This window comes from Vulpes vulpes, chromosome 7, assembly GCF_048418805.1.
Source record: "Vulpes vulpes isolate BD-2025 chromosome 7, VulVul3, whole genome shotgun sequence".
Taxonomy (NCBI): domain Eukaryota; kingdom Metazoa; phylum Chordata; class Mammalia; order Carnivora; family Canidae; genus Vulpes; species Vulpes vulpes.
Genome location: NC_132786.1, coordinates 30,461,234 through 30,474,250, shown reverse-complemented (window position 1 = coordinate 30,474,250; position 13,017 = coordinate 30,461,234). Strand labels below are relative to the sequence as shown.

At 33.3% G+C, this 13,017-nt stretch overlaps 1 protein-coding gene across 1 annotated transcript in view; it reads left to right on the top strand.

The window, feature by feature from the left end:
- Nucleotides 1-13,017, top strand: part of LOC112916315 (disintegrin and metalloproteinase domain-containing protein 5-like) — a 135,207-nt gene that overhangs the window by 113,209 nt on the left and 8,981 nt on the right. The window contains exons 19-21 of the mRNA XM_072762691.1: nt 3,078-3,189; nt 6,309-6,468; nt 8,171-8,221. Coding sequence (XP_072618792.1) covers nt 3,078-3,189; nt 6,309-6,468; nt 8,171-8,221 — 323 coding nt within the window. The remainder of the gene's footprint in view (nt 1-3,077; nt 3,190-6,308; nt 6,469-8,170; nt 8,222-13,017) is intronic.

The following is a 13,017-nucleotide window of genomic DNA, read 5'->3' as shown; positions in this document are numbered from 1 at the left end:
AAAAAAGAGAGAGGGAAACAAACCATAAGACTCCTTAAAAATGGAGAACAAACTGAGGGCTGATGGATGGAGGTGGGTGGGAATTGGCTAAATGGGTGATAGAAATTAGGAGGGCAGTTGGGTTTTTGTTTATTTCTTTTGTGTTTTGTTTTTTTTAAAAAGATTATTTTAGAGAGAGAGAGAGAGCTTATGCACACAAGTTGGGGGAAGGGCAGAAGGAGAGGGAGAGGGATCCCTGGGTGCCGCAGCGGTTTGGCGCCTGCCTTTGGCCCAGGGCATGATCCTGTAGACCCGGGATCGAATCCCACGTCGGGCTCCAGGTGCATGGAGCCTGCTTCTCCCTCTGCCTATGTATCTGCCTCTCTCTCTCTCTCTCTCTCTCTCTCTCTGTGTGTGTGTGACTATCATAAAAAAAAAAAAAAAAAAAAGGAGAGGGAGAGAAGTCCTCAAGCTGACTCCCAGCTGAGCATTGAGCCTGTGGTGAGGATTGATCCCAGGACTCTGAGATTATGACCTAAGGCAAAATAAAGAATGGAACACTTAACCGACTGAACCACCAAGGCACCCCAAAGGAGGGCACTTGTTATAATGAGCACTGGGTGTTGTAAGTAATGAATCATTGAATTCCACGACAGAAACCAATATTACACTGTATGTTAGCTAACTAGAATTTAAATAAAATTTGAAAATAAAAAAACAGTATTAAAACATAAAATAAAAAAAAAATAAAAAAAAAATAAAACATAAAATAGCATAAAATAATTTGATTATTAGAAGTTAGATTATTATTAAATTAATTATATATCTAATAACAGCTTAATATTCTAATTAATCCTACAAGCTATTAATTCCAAGAGATACAATGGAAGGTTAAATTAACATATTTATTAAACGTTTAATTTTTTTGTATTGTATTTTTAATTCAGCTATAGTTAGAATACAGTATTACCTTAGTTTCAAGTGAATATTCCCCCATCCCCCTACCTCACCTCTGGTATCAACAATTTGTTCTGAGCCTGTTTCTTTTTTATTTGTCTCTTTTTTTTCTTAGTATGTTTTGTTTCTTAAATTCCACATATGAGTGAAAAGCATATGATATTTGTCTTTTTTGACATTCATTTTTTTTTAGCGAAAGTCACAAGGTATGCTTGCTAAATTTAAATGTATTTCTATATAAAACATTTTGATAGTAGTCCATGAAAATAACCAAAGTTTCTATCACATCTTGCTCATCTGGAAGCATTTGGAACATAAATATGATCTGAGGTCTCTCTCTCTCCTTAAATTCTAAAGGAGATTGGCTCAAATATCTTTTTTTCCCAGGGTCCTTCTCTTCTTTTTGCATACCTACTTGTTATTATGATCCAAAGACATAATTCACTCAAAAAATGAAATCCTTTCACCAAGTATTGAATTTACTGAAAAATTTTTTGATAATTAGGAAAGAGCACAAAAATTGATGCCATAAATTAGAACAGTATAAATTCACACATGAGACACTCATTTTCTTTGAGGGCCTTTTAGCCACCTCATAACTGGGAATCTCCTGTTGTCATATTACCTAATATAATTATCTGTTATCCTTCCTGTTCTCTTTCTCATCAATTTTTTCACATGGAATAGTAAACAATCTTCCTGTGCTATTCATACCCATAACTTTAAGACCTCAACTGCCCACTTCATAGTTCTCAACCTTAACTGCTCACAATAATCATGTGGACCCTGCCCCCAGAAATGTCTCAGGTGGAGCCTGGGTTATTTTTTTTTTAATGCTTTTTTTTTTTAATGCTTTTGAGCATTTTTTATAATGCTCAAATTATAGCTGAGAACTTCCCTAACTTGGGAAGGGAAACAGGCATTCAGATCCAGGAGATAGAGATATCCCCCCCTAAAATCGATAAAACCTGTTCAACCTGTTCAACCTATCAATCGATAAAACCTGTTAGATAGTTCTTTAACTCAAAGGACTAATCAAAATGTTTTTCCAGATAGTTCTCTTTTTAAGTTGACTTCTAGTGCTAAATGGTAAGGAAACAAAATTTCTAACTTCTCACATATAGTTACATCTTTACAGTCTGAAGGCACATAGCTTATTTCACATTTATTTCAATGTTTCAATTATTACATTATTTTGTTTTTTGTATTTTTATGCAATTCTTGATAATGTGAATTCTGAAATTTTCTTCAATTTTTTTATGTATTATCCATCCACAATCTGTGTGACTATTTTTCACTTCCTTTTGCTTTTAGTATTGTATCAACTTTTCCTGTGTAGAAATTCAATACCAGATAAATACTCATCAGTGCAATTCTTCTTATTGCAATAGCCATGGAGTAAGTAATTTTCATTTTCATTTTAAACAAGATGCTTTGAACAATTCAGTGAAATAGTTCAGAGATTTTTAAAAATTCTTTTAATAATTTTTAAAAATTTTTTTTATTTTAATAATTTTAAAATAATTTTCATACTGCTTAATGTCATTTAACAGTCAATAATTTATAACTTCAAACTTATTTTCTTAAGAAATTTTGCCAAACTATTTATTAGAGAAAATAAAGTAGAAATGTTTAAGATGATTCTGGATGTATAAAGTGTTTGGTAAACATATGGGGCGGATGTACTATGTGCACCATGTATTTTAACGTAACCAAAATGATCTTATTTTCACAGAGGGAAGGTAGAAACTGGTAAACAAAAGCCATTAGAATTTTCCTTCTAGTTCTTGCTTGTTAATCAGAGTTTGGACTGTTCTGTGAAACTAGCAACTAAATGATAGTTAGTGGAATGTTACTGGTAATGACCAATATTTGGGTCTGACAATGGTAAGAGTTTTAGAATTTTTTTTAAAAAATTGCTTTGGCAGCAGAAGCTGAATATACTCTCTAAAGTATGGACAACTTCAAGAGAAAATTTATGAAAATTTATTGAATTTGTCTGTTTAAGTTAAATTCTGTGGACTGGATGAACTCTCTGAAATAAATTCTCTGTTGAATAAGTATAGAATATTCATTGGCCTGTAGTTTTTGGTCCATAAATAGAACAAATTTTTATTTGTTCTATTTTTTGATTACTCCAGGTTTGCAACAATTTACATCATTGCCACTGTGAACAGGGGTTTGCTCCTCCTACATGCCTGGAGAAGAAGGGAGAATTTGGAAGTATAGATGATGGGCACAAGGCTCAATCCGGTTAGTATCTTTCAAATTTCATTAATCCAAGACAATATGTGAGAGAAGAAATGAAAGTATAGGTTCCAAGTTAGGTTACAAAGAAACTGATACCAACAAATATGTTTTTGTTTCATTTGGAAGATTTTTAAATCTAAGACAGTAGAAGTTCATTCTGTACTTTTTATATCAACATTGACATGGTTTGCTAACAAAAAGTCTACCCAGTGTTAGGCAATTTAAAAGTAGAAATTCTGGTGCAAAAAATTCGACTAGTTAATTTAGATTGATTACTTTGGATGGTCTCACACATTTCAGGTTTAAAATAGTGTTTGTTAGTAGTCATTGTCATATTAATGCCATCAGATTTTTTCAGGATATTTTTCATTCCTTTTTACTGCATTGTAAGGACTCCAGTCTAATCTTTTGTACTATCCTCTGTAGAATATCTCCCCTGGGGTCCCCGAGTGGTATTTTGAGATTTAGCAGCCCTGTATAGGACTGGGAATACCTGGGAGATATTCCTTGGTTTTAGAAGATATTGGAACCCACCTAGAATAACCTTGAAGCAGAGGCCGTCCACCTTCACCCCTTTTCTTTTGGGACAAATAAATAATGAAACTCTGGCAGATTTACGTGAAGCTTGGATACTAGGGGGAAGGCATACCTAGGGTGACCAACTTTTACAGAGCCATATTAAACTCTATCAGACCAAAAAAAAAAAAAAAGAATAATAGTTTAACATGTAACATATAATTATACATATATTATTATTTTCACATAAATATGTGTAAAATAGATATTTATTTAAAATTACATATTCCGTATTTTTTATTTTTTGTTACATAAATGCTGTTATTTAAGCAAAACAATAGAGCTAGTTACCAGTGTCAATTGATAGCATTTTATAGTATAACCAATAAGTGAGCAAAAATGTAACTATTTTATAATGACAATATTTTATAATATGTCCTTTGAAATAGCAATTGATGTTTACCTCTTTTTAAAAAGTCTTTCCTTGGTATTTAAATTTTACAAGCTATCTTACAATATCTTATTGTATGTTATTAAGATTCATAAATACAAGAATTTTCAAAATGAGAATATAAATATAGTAGGAATAATGAGAAGTTTGACTATTTTTTTAAAGATTTTATTTATGTATTCATGAGAGACACAGGGAGAGAGGCAGAGACAGAGGCAGAGGGAGAAGCAGGCTTCTGTGGGGAGTCTGATGCAGGACTTGATCCCAGGACCCCCAGACCTGAGGCAAAGGCTGATGCTCAACCACTGAGCCAACCAGGTCCTAAGAAGGAAAACTTCTGGGCAGCTTCAGCTGATGGATTCAGGCTCTTTCAGGAGAAAAACCTTTTTTTCTGTATCTGATGTTCACCTATAAAGTTTGGTAGGGGTAAGAACTATGTTTCAGGGAATCTGATTTAACAGTTTTAAACTCTTGAGTCATAAAGGCTAAGACAGTTGGGGGTAATCAAAGGGAGGAGGTGAAACACCATGAATAATTAAGTGCCTGGATAATTCCCTGAGATACCTTAGAATGAAATAGAAGAAACTTGAAGGCATATTACTAAGGACTAGTCTTAACCAAAAAGAAAAAAAAAAAGGACTAGTCTTAACCAATAGAAAATGGAAACCCATAGTGATTAAATGAAGAAAATATTCTTTCTCAGTTATTATTAGAAGTGCCTGTTAGAACTAGACAGAGGGTAAAGGGGTATGACTATTTTTTCTGGTTCCTAGAAATCCTACTTATGTTCTGAGACCACTTGGGCATATATTACGTTCCTTTTCAAATAACCCATGTAGTATCCTTGATTATCCACAAGACTATGCAAGTAGCCAAGACTCAGTCTGCAGTATTTAGCCAGAGAGGATGCTCTCTTCATTTGATTTACTGGCTTTATCATTACAAATATTATGTAATCCTCATCCCAGAGATATTGAGAACCCCATTCACAAGCAAAAAGTTAGACTGGAAAGAAAGTTTTGCTCCTAGCTTGAACTGACTTGAAAAATGATATGGGAACTGGGGGAGAAGCACTGGGGCAGTCCTAAGAGGAGGATATTGAGCTGTGATCATGCCTGACTATAACTGGGTGGTGGTGGTGGGGGGGGTTTCTTTATTTGTCAGCTTCCCCATTGTTTCAACTGGCAGAGAAATGATAGAGCAGTATTTTATACCAATTTAAAAAAATGCTTGCCAATTGTGGAGAAAGCAGAGCTTGATGCATTATAAACCCAGATAGGTGGCTGGTATGTACAGAGGTGGAAGTAGAGGAGGCACATAGATCAGATGCTCAGGAATGACTACAGATGTCAGCTGAGAATGAATAAGAACTGATGGGCTCAGTCAGTTAAGCATTAGACCTGATTTTGGCTCAGGTTGTGATCTCAGGGTCATGAGATTGAGCCCTATGTTGGCTCCCTGCTCAGTGGAGAATCTGCTGGAGAGTCTGTCTCTCTCCCTTTGCACCCCTGCTCACAGGCATGCATGTGTGCTTTCTCTCATTAAAATAAATAAGTAAATATTTTTTAAAAATAAACTGAGAAAAATATGATATTAATATTAGTTGGTCAGAAATGTGTCAAAGCCAGGCTGAGCCATGCATTCTACAAAATAATTATAGAGCCATTTTAACAATTTTTTGCTATATATTTGATTAAAGAACTTAGTTAATTATTTAGTGACTACTAATTTTTAATTTTTAGAAAGATATTTAAGTAATGTAAAAGAAATTAAATGCCACACTTCCCAGGTTTAATTCTCATTTGTGGGTACAATCTCAATACTCTCTATGATATACATGTTTGAATTTTGGATAAGCTATATCAGAAAGAAACTGAAGAAATATTTGCAAGTATTAAGCATGTGCTTCATAAAAGATTATCTTCAATCAAATCACTGTATGATGTAATGTTGAAAACTCATAGACATCAGTAGAATACTAGTAACAGTCTATTTTACATGGCAATTTAATATTTTATTACATTCATAATCCATAATATATGTGAGTGAAATATTTAGTGTTTGGGAATAATGTTGGTAATGATATTCTCTCCATATTTTTGTTTGGTTAATAAAATCTCTTAGCATAATTTGAAATGGTTATTTTCCATTATAGGTAAAAGCAACTTGAGGGAAGGAAATACCACTCCTTCAAAACACCAATTTCAACTCATTTTCTACATTTCTCTACCTGTGCTCATCATCACTGCTGTTGTCTTAATAAAGCATAAAAAAATAAGAGAGCTGTGCTACAGAGGGGAAACTGAAAGTGAGAGGTATATGTATGTTTACTCTTACTAAATTTAATGAGTCAAGGAAAAAGTACTCATGTTTCATCAGGAATAATCTAAGACTGTAGATAGAATAATGTGAGGAGAGGTGGAGGGATACATTTCAAAGCAGTTTGATACCCTCCCTTTTTTTCCCTAGTTTTATTCATTACTAACACCATTCATTTTACCACTAGTATCACTTGAAGAGGAGATATGGCTGACAAGAGTATAGCAGAAGTTTATTCAGCCTCTTAGTCTGCCAACCCTATCTAAATAGTTTCATTGTCCAAAGGCTTCTGAGAATGTGTAACACCGAACTTCAAGGGAACTTTCAAAAGATAAATTTTTTAGCTACAGATTCTCAGACCAGTGGTAAACAACTTTATCAGAACAGCTCTCTCAGCCGAAGATAGTATTTATGAACCTACTTCCAAAATATTTATTTTCTTAAATATTGATGCTGCTAATTTATAAAGTCATTTATAAATTACATGTGCAGTTCAAAACACACATTAGGAGATAGGAGGAAGCATAATGAAATGGAAAAAAATGTAGCCTGAGAAACCCTAGTTTTACTTCCTAAATCTTACATGCAGAAACTATGATACCTTGAGCAAGTTTAATCTCTATGTTCTTAAGCTTTCTCTCTATATACAACTCTACAAAATGGGAGATAAAAATAGCTTTCCAATATATCATGAACTTTTTATTATACTAAATTGGTAAGTGCAATCACTACATTATGTGTAACCAGTTACATAAATATTTAGATACAATTATTAAGCCCCTTATTCATAATTTACTATATTTTTCCACAGAGGTATTTTCCTCTAGTTTTAACTTCCAGGAATTGGTAGGAAGAAAAGATACAAATACGTGTTATGAAAGAAAGAAAAAATAGAAAAATGTAGAAAAATTAACAAATATTTGACTGCTACTTTAAGTTTTTGGCTTAATTTGACCTGAGAAGTTAAGGATATCATAGAATCAGAGGATGTGTCTGTACAAATGTGGGCCTATAAATAATTGAATAAATGTAAAATGAAGATAAGAGGAGTTAATCAACAAAGCAAGGTGGATGATGGCATTTCTAATATGAAACATCCATCTATGGATGAATGGATAAAGATGTGGTATATATACACAATGGAATATTACTCAACCATAAAAAGAATGAAATCTTGCCATTTGCAATAACATAAATGGGCCTACAGGGTATAATACTAAGTGAAATAAATCAATCAGAGAAAGAAAAATACCATATGATTTCACTCATATGTGGAATTTAAGAAACAAAACAGAGGAACAAACAGAACTTTTTAAAAGAAACAAAAAACCAGAATCTTAAATACAGAGAACAAACTGGTTACCAGAGAGGGTGTGGGGGCTTAGGTGAAAGAGATGAAGGGGATTATTGGTATAAAATACTGCATACTTTCCTTGATGAGCACTGAGTAATGTATAGAATTTTTGAATCATTAAATTTCCCCCATGAAATTAATATAACACTCACTGTATGTTAGTCTACTTCAAGGAAAAAAAAGAACAGTATCTATTTTATTGAAATGTATCTATTTTTGTTGAAAGGAGACATTTTATTTAATGAATCACTCTATTTCTTTGAAAAATATTCTTCATTCAAATAGTCACTTGGTTCAATATTTTTAAATTTCCACACTTAAAATAAATTTTGTCAATTTAATAGGTCTGTGTCAGAAGAAAGCAGTAGTAACAGCAAGTTATCACCCAGTGTAAGGTGAGTGTAGAACAATGTGATTAGCCATTGTGCATTGGAATTGTTTTTTTTTTTTTTCTTTTGGTGCATTGCATGTTTTGATCATTGCTTAGGAGAACTTCAAAATTGTTAATTTGAAACCAAAACATTTGTTCATAATATTCTTTATGGTTTTCACTATTATTAGTATTTATAATAATAAACAATAAAACTTGTTTTCTTGATATCTCAACCTCTCCTCCCCAACCTACACTAAAGGAGTGATTTTTGTGTATACACACATAAGCATCAATAAGCACATAATTTGTGAGATTTTTGTTTTGAGCATTGGAAAGGAGCACTTATATCTTAATGACATTTTACTGCCAAATACAAAGAGGGCTAATTTTTTAAGGGATATCATTCATGCTTATAGTTACAGTTATCTCAGAAAAAAATTACTATTAATAAGATAAAGCCTTAGAATTTTCATTCATTTTACTGTCTTAATTCATCTGAGAAAGTAAATTTAGAGATCAGATTATGGAGTAATCAAATAGAACATTTTATAAAATTATATATTCTCCCTTCACTGTCAGTATATAAAAATTTCTTTTACCACATGATGGATAGAATATAAAAGGAGAGAATATTTTATAGAGCACCTCAGATTATTTTTCAAGTTCTGTCTTCATCCTTGCAGTACAAAGTTGCATGCTGTGATATTTGTGTAACAAATGTTGGAATACATGTCTGAATTGGGGACATTATTAATTTTAAAAGAAGCACTATAGGGCAGCCCCGGTGGTGCAGTGGTTTAGCGCCACCTGCAGCCCGGGGTGTGATCCTGGAGACCCTGGATCCAGTCCCACGTCAGGCTCTCTGCATGGAGCCTGCTTCTCCCTCTGCCTGTGTCTCTGCCTCTCTCTCTCTCTCTCTCTCTCCCTCTGAATAAATATCCCTCTGAATAAATAAATATTTAAAAAAAATAAAAGAAGCACTATAAATAAGATAAAAACAAAGAGGGAGGCAAATCATAAGAGACTCCTAACTATAGGAAACAAACTGACAGTTACTGACAGAGGGGAGGTGAGTGGAGGATGGGGTAATTGGGTGATGAGTATTAAGGAGGGCACTTGTAGTGAGCACTGAATGTTACACACAACTAATGAATCGCTAAATTCTACCCCTGAAGTTAATAATACACCATATGTTAACTAAATTGAATGTAAATAAAATATTTCTAAAAATAAAGGAAGCACTATTAAGTATGGACAGTCACCTTCCTAATCCTATTGTTAAGACAGACTGTTTTAGGCTCTACAAAAATTAGGCATATTGCTACCCTCAAGGCAAGATTATACTTCAATCCCTTTAATCACAATGAAATGCACCTTGCCTGAATCAAATGGGGATTTTTTTCATCATAATCTCTATCAAAAAAGATAGAAAAAGAAGAAAGTATCGCACTCAAAGACAGTGGATGAAAAGAAATAATTAAGGAATGAGCAGAAATAAATGAAAAGGAAAATAAACAGAAAAATAACATAAAAATGAGCAGAGACAGATGCTGATTCTTGAAAAGATTAATGCATATAACTTAAACTACACTATGTATAAATCCTCTTTCAAGTAACATCGTTTTTCATTAAAATATAAGTGTATGTATAGTTTTAGAAAAATATGAGAATAGCCATATGCTTAACTCATTTGAAAGTGTATAATGTGTCCTCCACCTAACATCTTCTTTCATTAAGACAAGTGTTTGTAAACATTATCTGTTGAAGCACATGGAAACAAACAAACAAAAATTAACCAGTAGTTCAAAATAAAAGGAGTAAAGTTATAAAATACCAATATCAGGTAATAAAATTGCATAGTTTTTAATTTTGATCTCTTGGACATTAGAAGAAAAGAGAATACTGGTGAGAACTTAAAATCAATAAATTTAAGTATTTAGATTAAATATATGTATTTTTCCAAAAACACATCTTTCCATCTTTCCCAAAATAGAATAGAGAAAAATTGAAAATATGAATAAGTTTTCCATTAAAGATCTGGAAACTCATTTAAAACTTTCTCACAAAGTTAATACTTGGGCATATTGTTTTCATGGCATGCATCAGGAACAAAAAAGCTAAGACAAACTGAGCAGTACTTGCTTAATCACATCATCTTATAGTGCACTGAATAAACAAGTCATAGTATCAAACTCCACATCACTGAATGGATGGATGTGTGTGATATACTCCACTCTAATAAGAGATACTAAAAAGTCACATTGCAAAAAATATGGATGAATAATCATAAATTAAGAAAAAAGTAAAGAGTTGGGAAAATAATTCAAACCATTACATCTTCCAAATATTTAAAAAAGAATAGCTATCTTACACATACTCCTCTCGAAAACATAAAAAGAAGCATTTCCTAAGTTTTTCCATGTGACTCCTCTAATTTTAATACCAAGACTTGACAAAGGCACTACTAGAAAGGAAAACTGCAGATCAATTTCTGATTAAAGATGCATCAATTTTAAACAAAACATATCCAAGTAAATATAGTTAGCATTGTAAAAGATAAATAAATAGCCATGGAAGGGAAGGGTGATCTAGGAATGAAAGGTTGGTTTAAAATTAGAAAGCCAGTGTAATGTAATTCACCATATTAAGAGAACAGTAAGGGTTGGAGGCAAGATGGCAGAAGACTAGGGGTCCTTATTTCATCTGGTCCCCCAAATTTAGCCAGATAACTTTCAAACCATCCTGAACACCTATGAATTCAACCCGAGATGTAAAGAAAGAATAGCTGGAACTCTAAAATAGAAAAGTGACCGCTTCTGGCAAGAGAGCTGTGGCTTTTAAGAACAAAGGCCTCACAGGCCAAACTGTTTACACTGAGCCCAGCCACCTGGCAAAGGGCGGGGCATCTCCACTCAGGCACAGATGGCACAGCAGGCCTCTCTCTCAGATCAGCTGGAAGAACAGGGGAACAGCAAGTTACTGACCAAACAGCACTGGAAAATCCCAGGATTAGGGGAAACTAGTATATAAAACTCGAGCTGTTTTTCTTATGATTTATTTATCTTTCAGGTTATAATTTCCCAATGTCCTTTCTTTTTTCCCATCTTAACTATGATATTTTATCAACTATTCATTTTTAAGTTTTTTCTTTGTTGATTTTCATATTTTACAATTGCATTTTATAGATATGTTCTTCGTTTTTGGCTTCCTTTAATCACATTCAATTTTATTTTTGTGTAATACATATATATATATGTATATATATATATGTATATATATGTTTTGCTTTTTTAAAGTAATTTTGGAACTTAGTATCTTCTAACCTACAGAACAAAATACACTTAGAACTAAATGAATCACCATCTTGGTCCACTCTTTGAGATTGTATTCTCTCTCCTCCATTATTTCCCTCCTTCTTTAAATTTTTTTTCTTTTCCTTTTTCTTTTTTCTTTTATTTTCTTGTTCCTGGCCTCTTCAGAATTGTCTAGTGTGTATTTTCCTTGGGTTTTGGCTGATATTTTTGACTCTGCTCACTTATACAGCCATTCTGCACTGGACAAAATGACTAGAAGGAAGAATTCACTGAAAATAAAGAATGAGAAGTAATACTCTCTGCCACATTTCTATTGGATATGGACTTAAATAAAATGTCAGAGATAGAATTCAGAATTACAATTATTAAGTTACTAATTGGACTTGAAAAAAGCATAAAAGACTATAGAGAATCTCTTAGTGCAGAACTGAGATATAATCAGGCCAAAATTAAAAATAATCTAACTGAGATGCAGTCTAAATGGGATGCTTGAACAGCTAGAGTAAATGAGGCAGAAGAGAGAATAAGTGACATAGAAGACAAGTTGACGGAGATGAAGGAAGCTGAGGAAAAGAGAGAAAAAGAACAAAGATCCCATGAGGAGAGGCTCTGAGAAATAAGTGAGTTTGAAAAAAAAAACAAAACAAAACATCTATATTATTGGGATTCATGGAGTGAGAGAGAACCAGAAGGTATGTTTGAACAAATCATAGCTGAGAAATTCCCTAATCTGGGGAAGGAAACAGGCATTCTACCCAGGAGATACAGAGGATCCCTTCCAAAATCAACAGAAATAAATTGACACCCCAACATATAATAGTGAAGCTTGCAAATTTGAGGTAAGGAGAAAATTCTGAAAACAGCTTGAGACAAGAGATTCTTTACACATAGGGGGAGAAATATCAGATTAACAGCTGGCCTATCCACAGAGACCTGGCAGGCCAGAAAGGGCTAGCATGATATATTCAGGGTACTAAATGAGAAAAACATGCAGCCAAGAATACTTTATCTAGCAAGGATGTCATTCAGAATATAAGGAGAGATACAAAGGTTCTGAGACAGAGACTGAAAAAATATCTGACTAGCAAACCAGCTCTGCAGGAACTATTAAGAGGGATCTTGTAAGTGAAGAGAGAGCCCAAAGAAAGAGACAATCTGCAGAAATGGCAACTGTACAGATAATACCATGATACTAAATTCATATCTTTCAATATTTATCCTGAATGTGAATGGGGTAAATGCTCGTCAAAGATACAGGGCATCAGATTTGATAAGAAAGCAAGACCCATCTATATGCTGTCTACAAGAGACTTATTTTAGATCTAAGGACACCTTCAGGCTGAAAATGAGGGAGTAGAGAATCATTTACCATACAAATAGACCTCAAAAGAAAGATGGGGTAGCAACCCTTATATCAGATAAATTAGATTTTAAACAAAAGACTGTAATAAGACATGAAGAAGGGCATTGTATCATACTTAGAGGGTCTATCCAACAAGAAGAC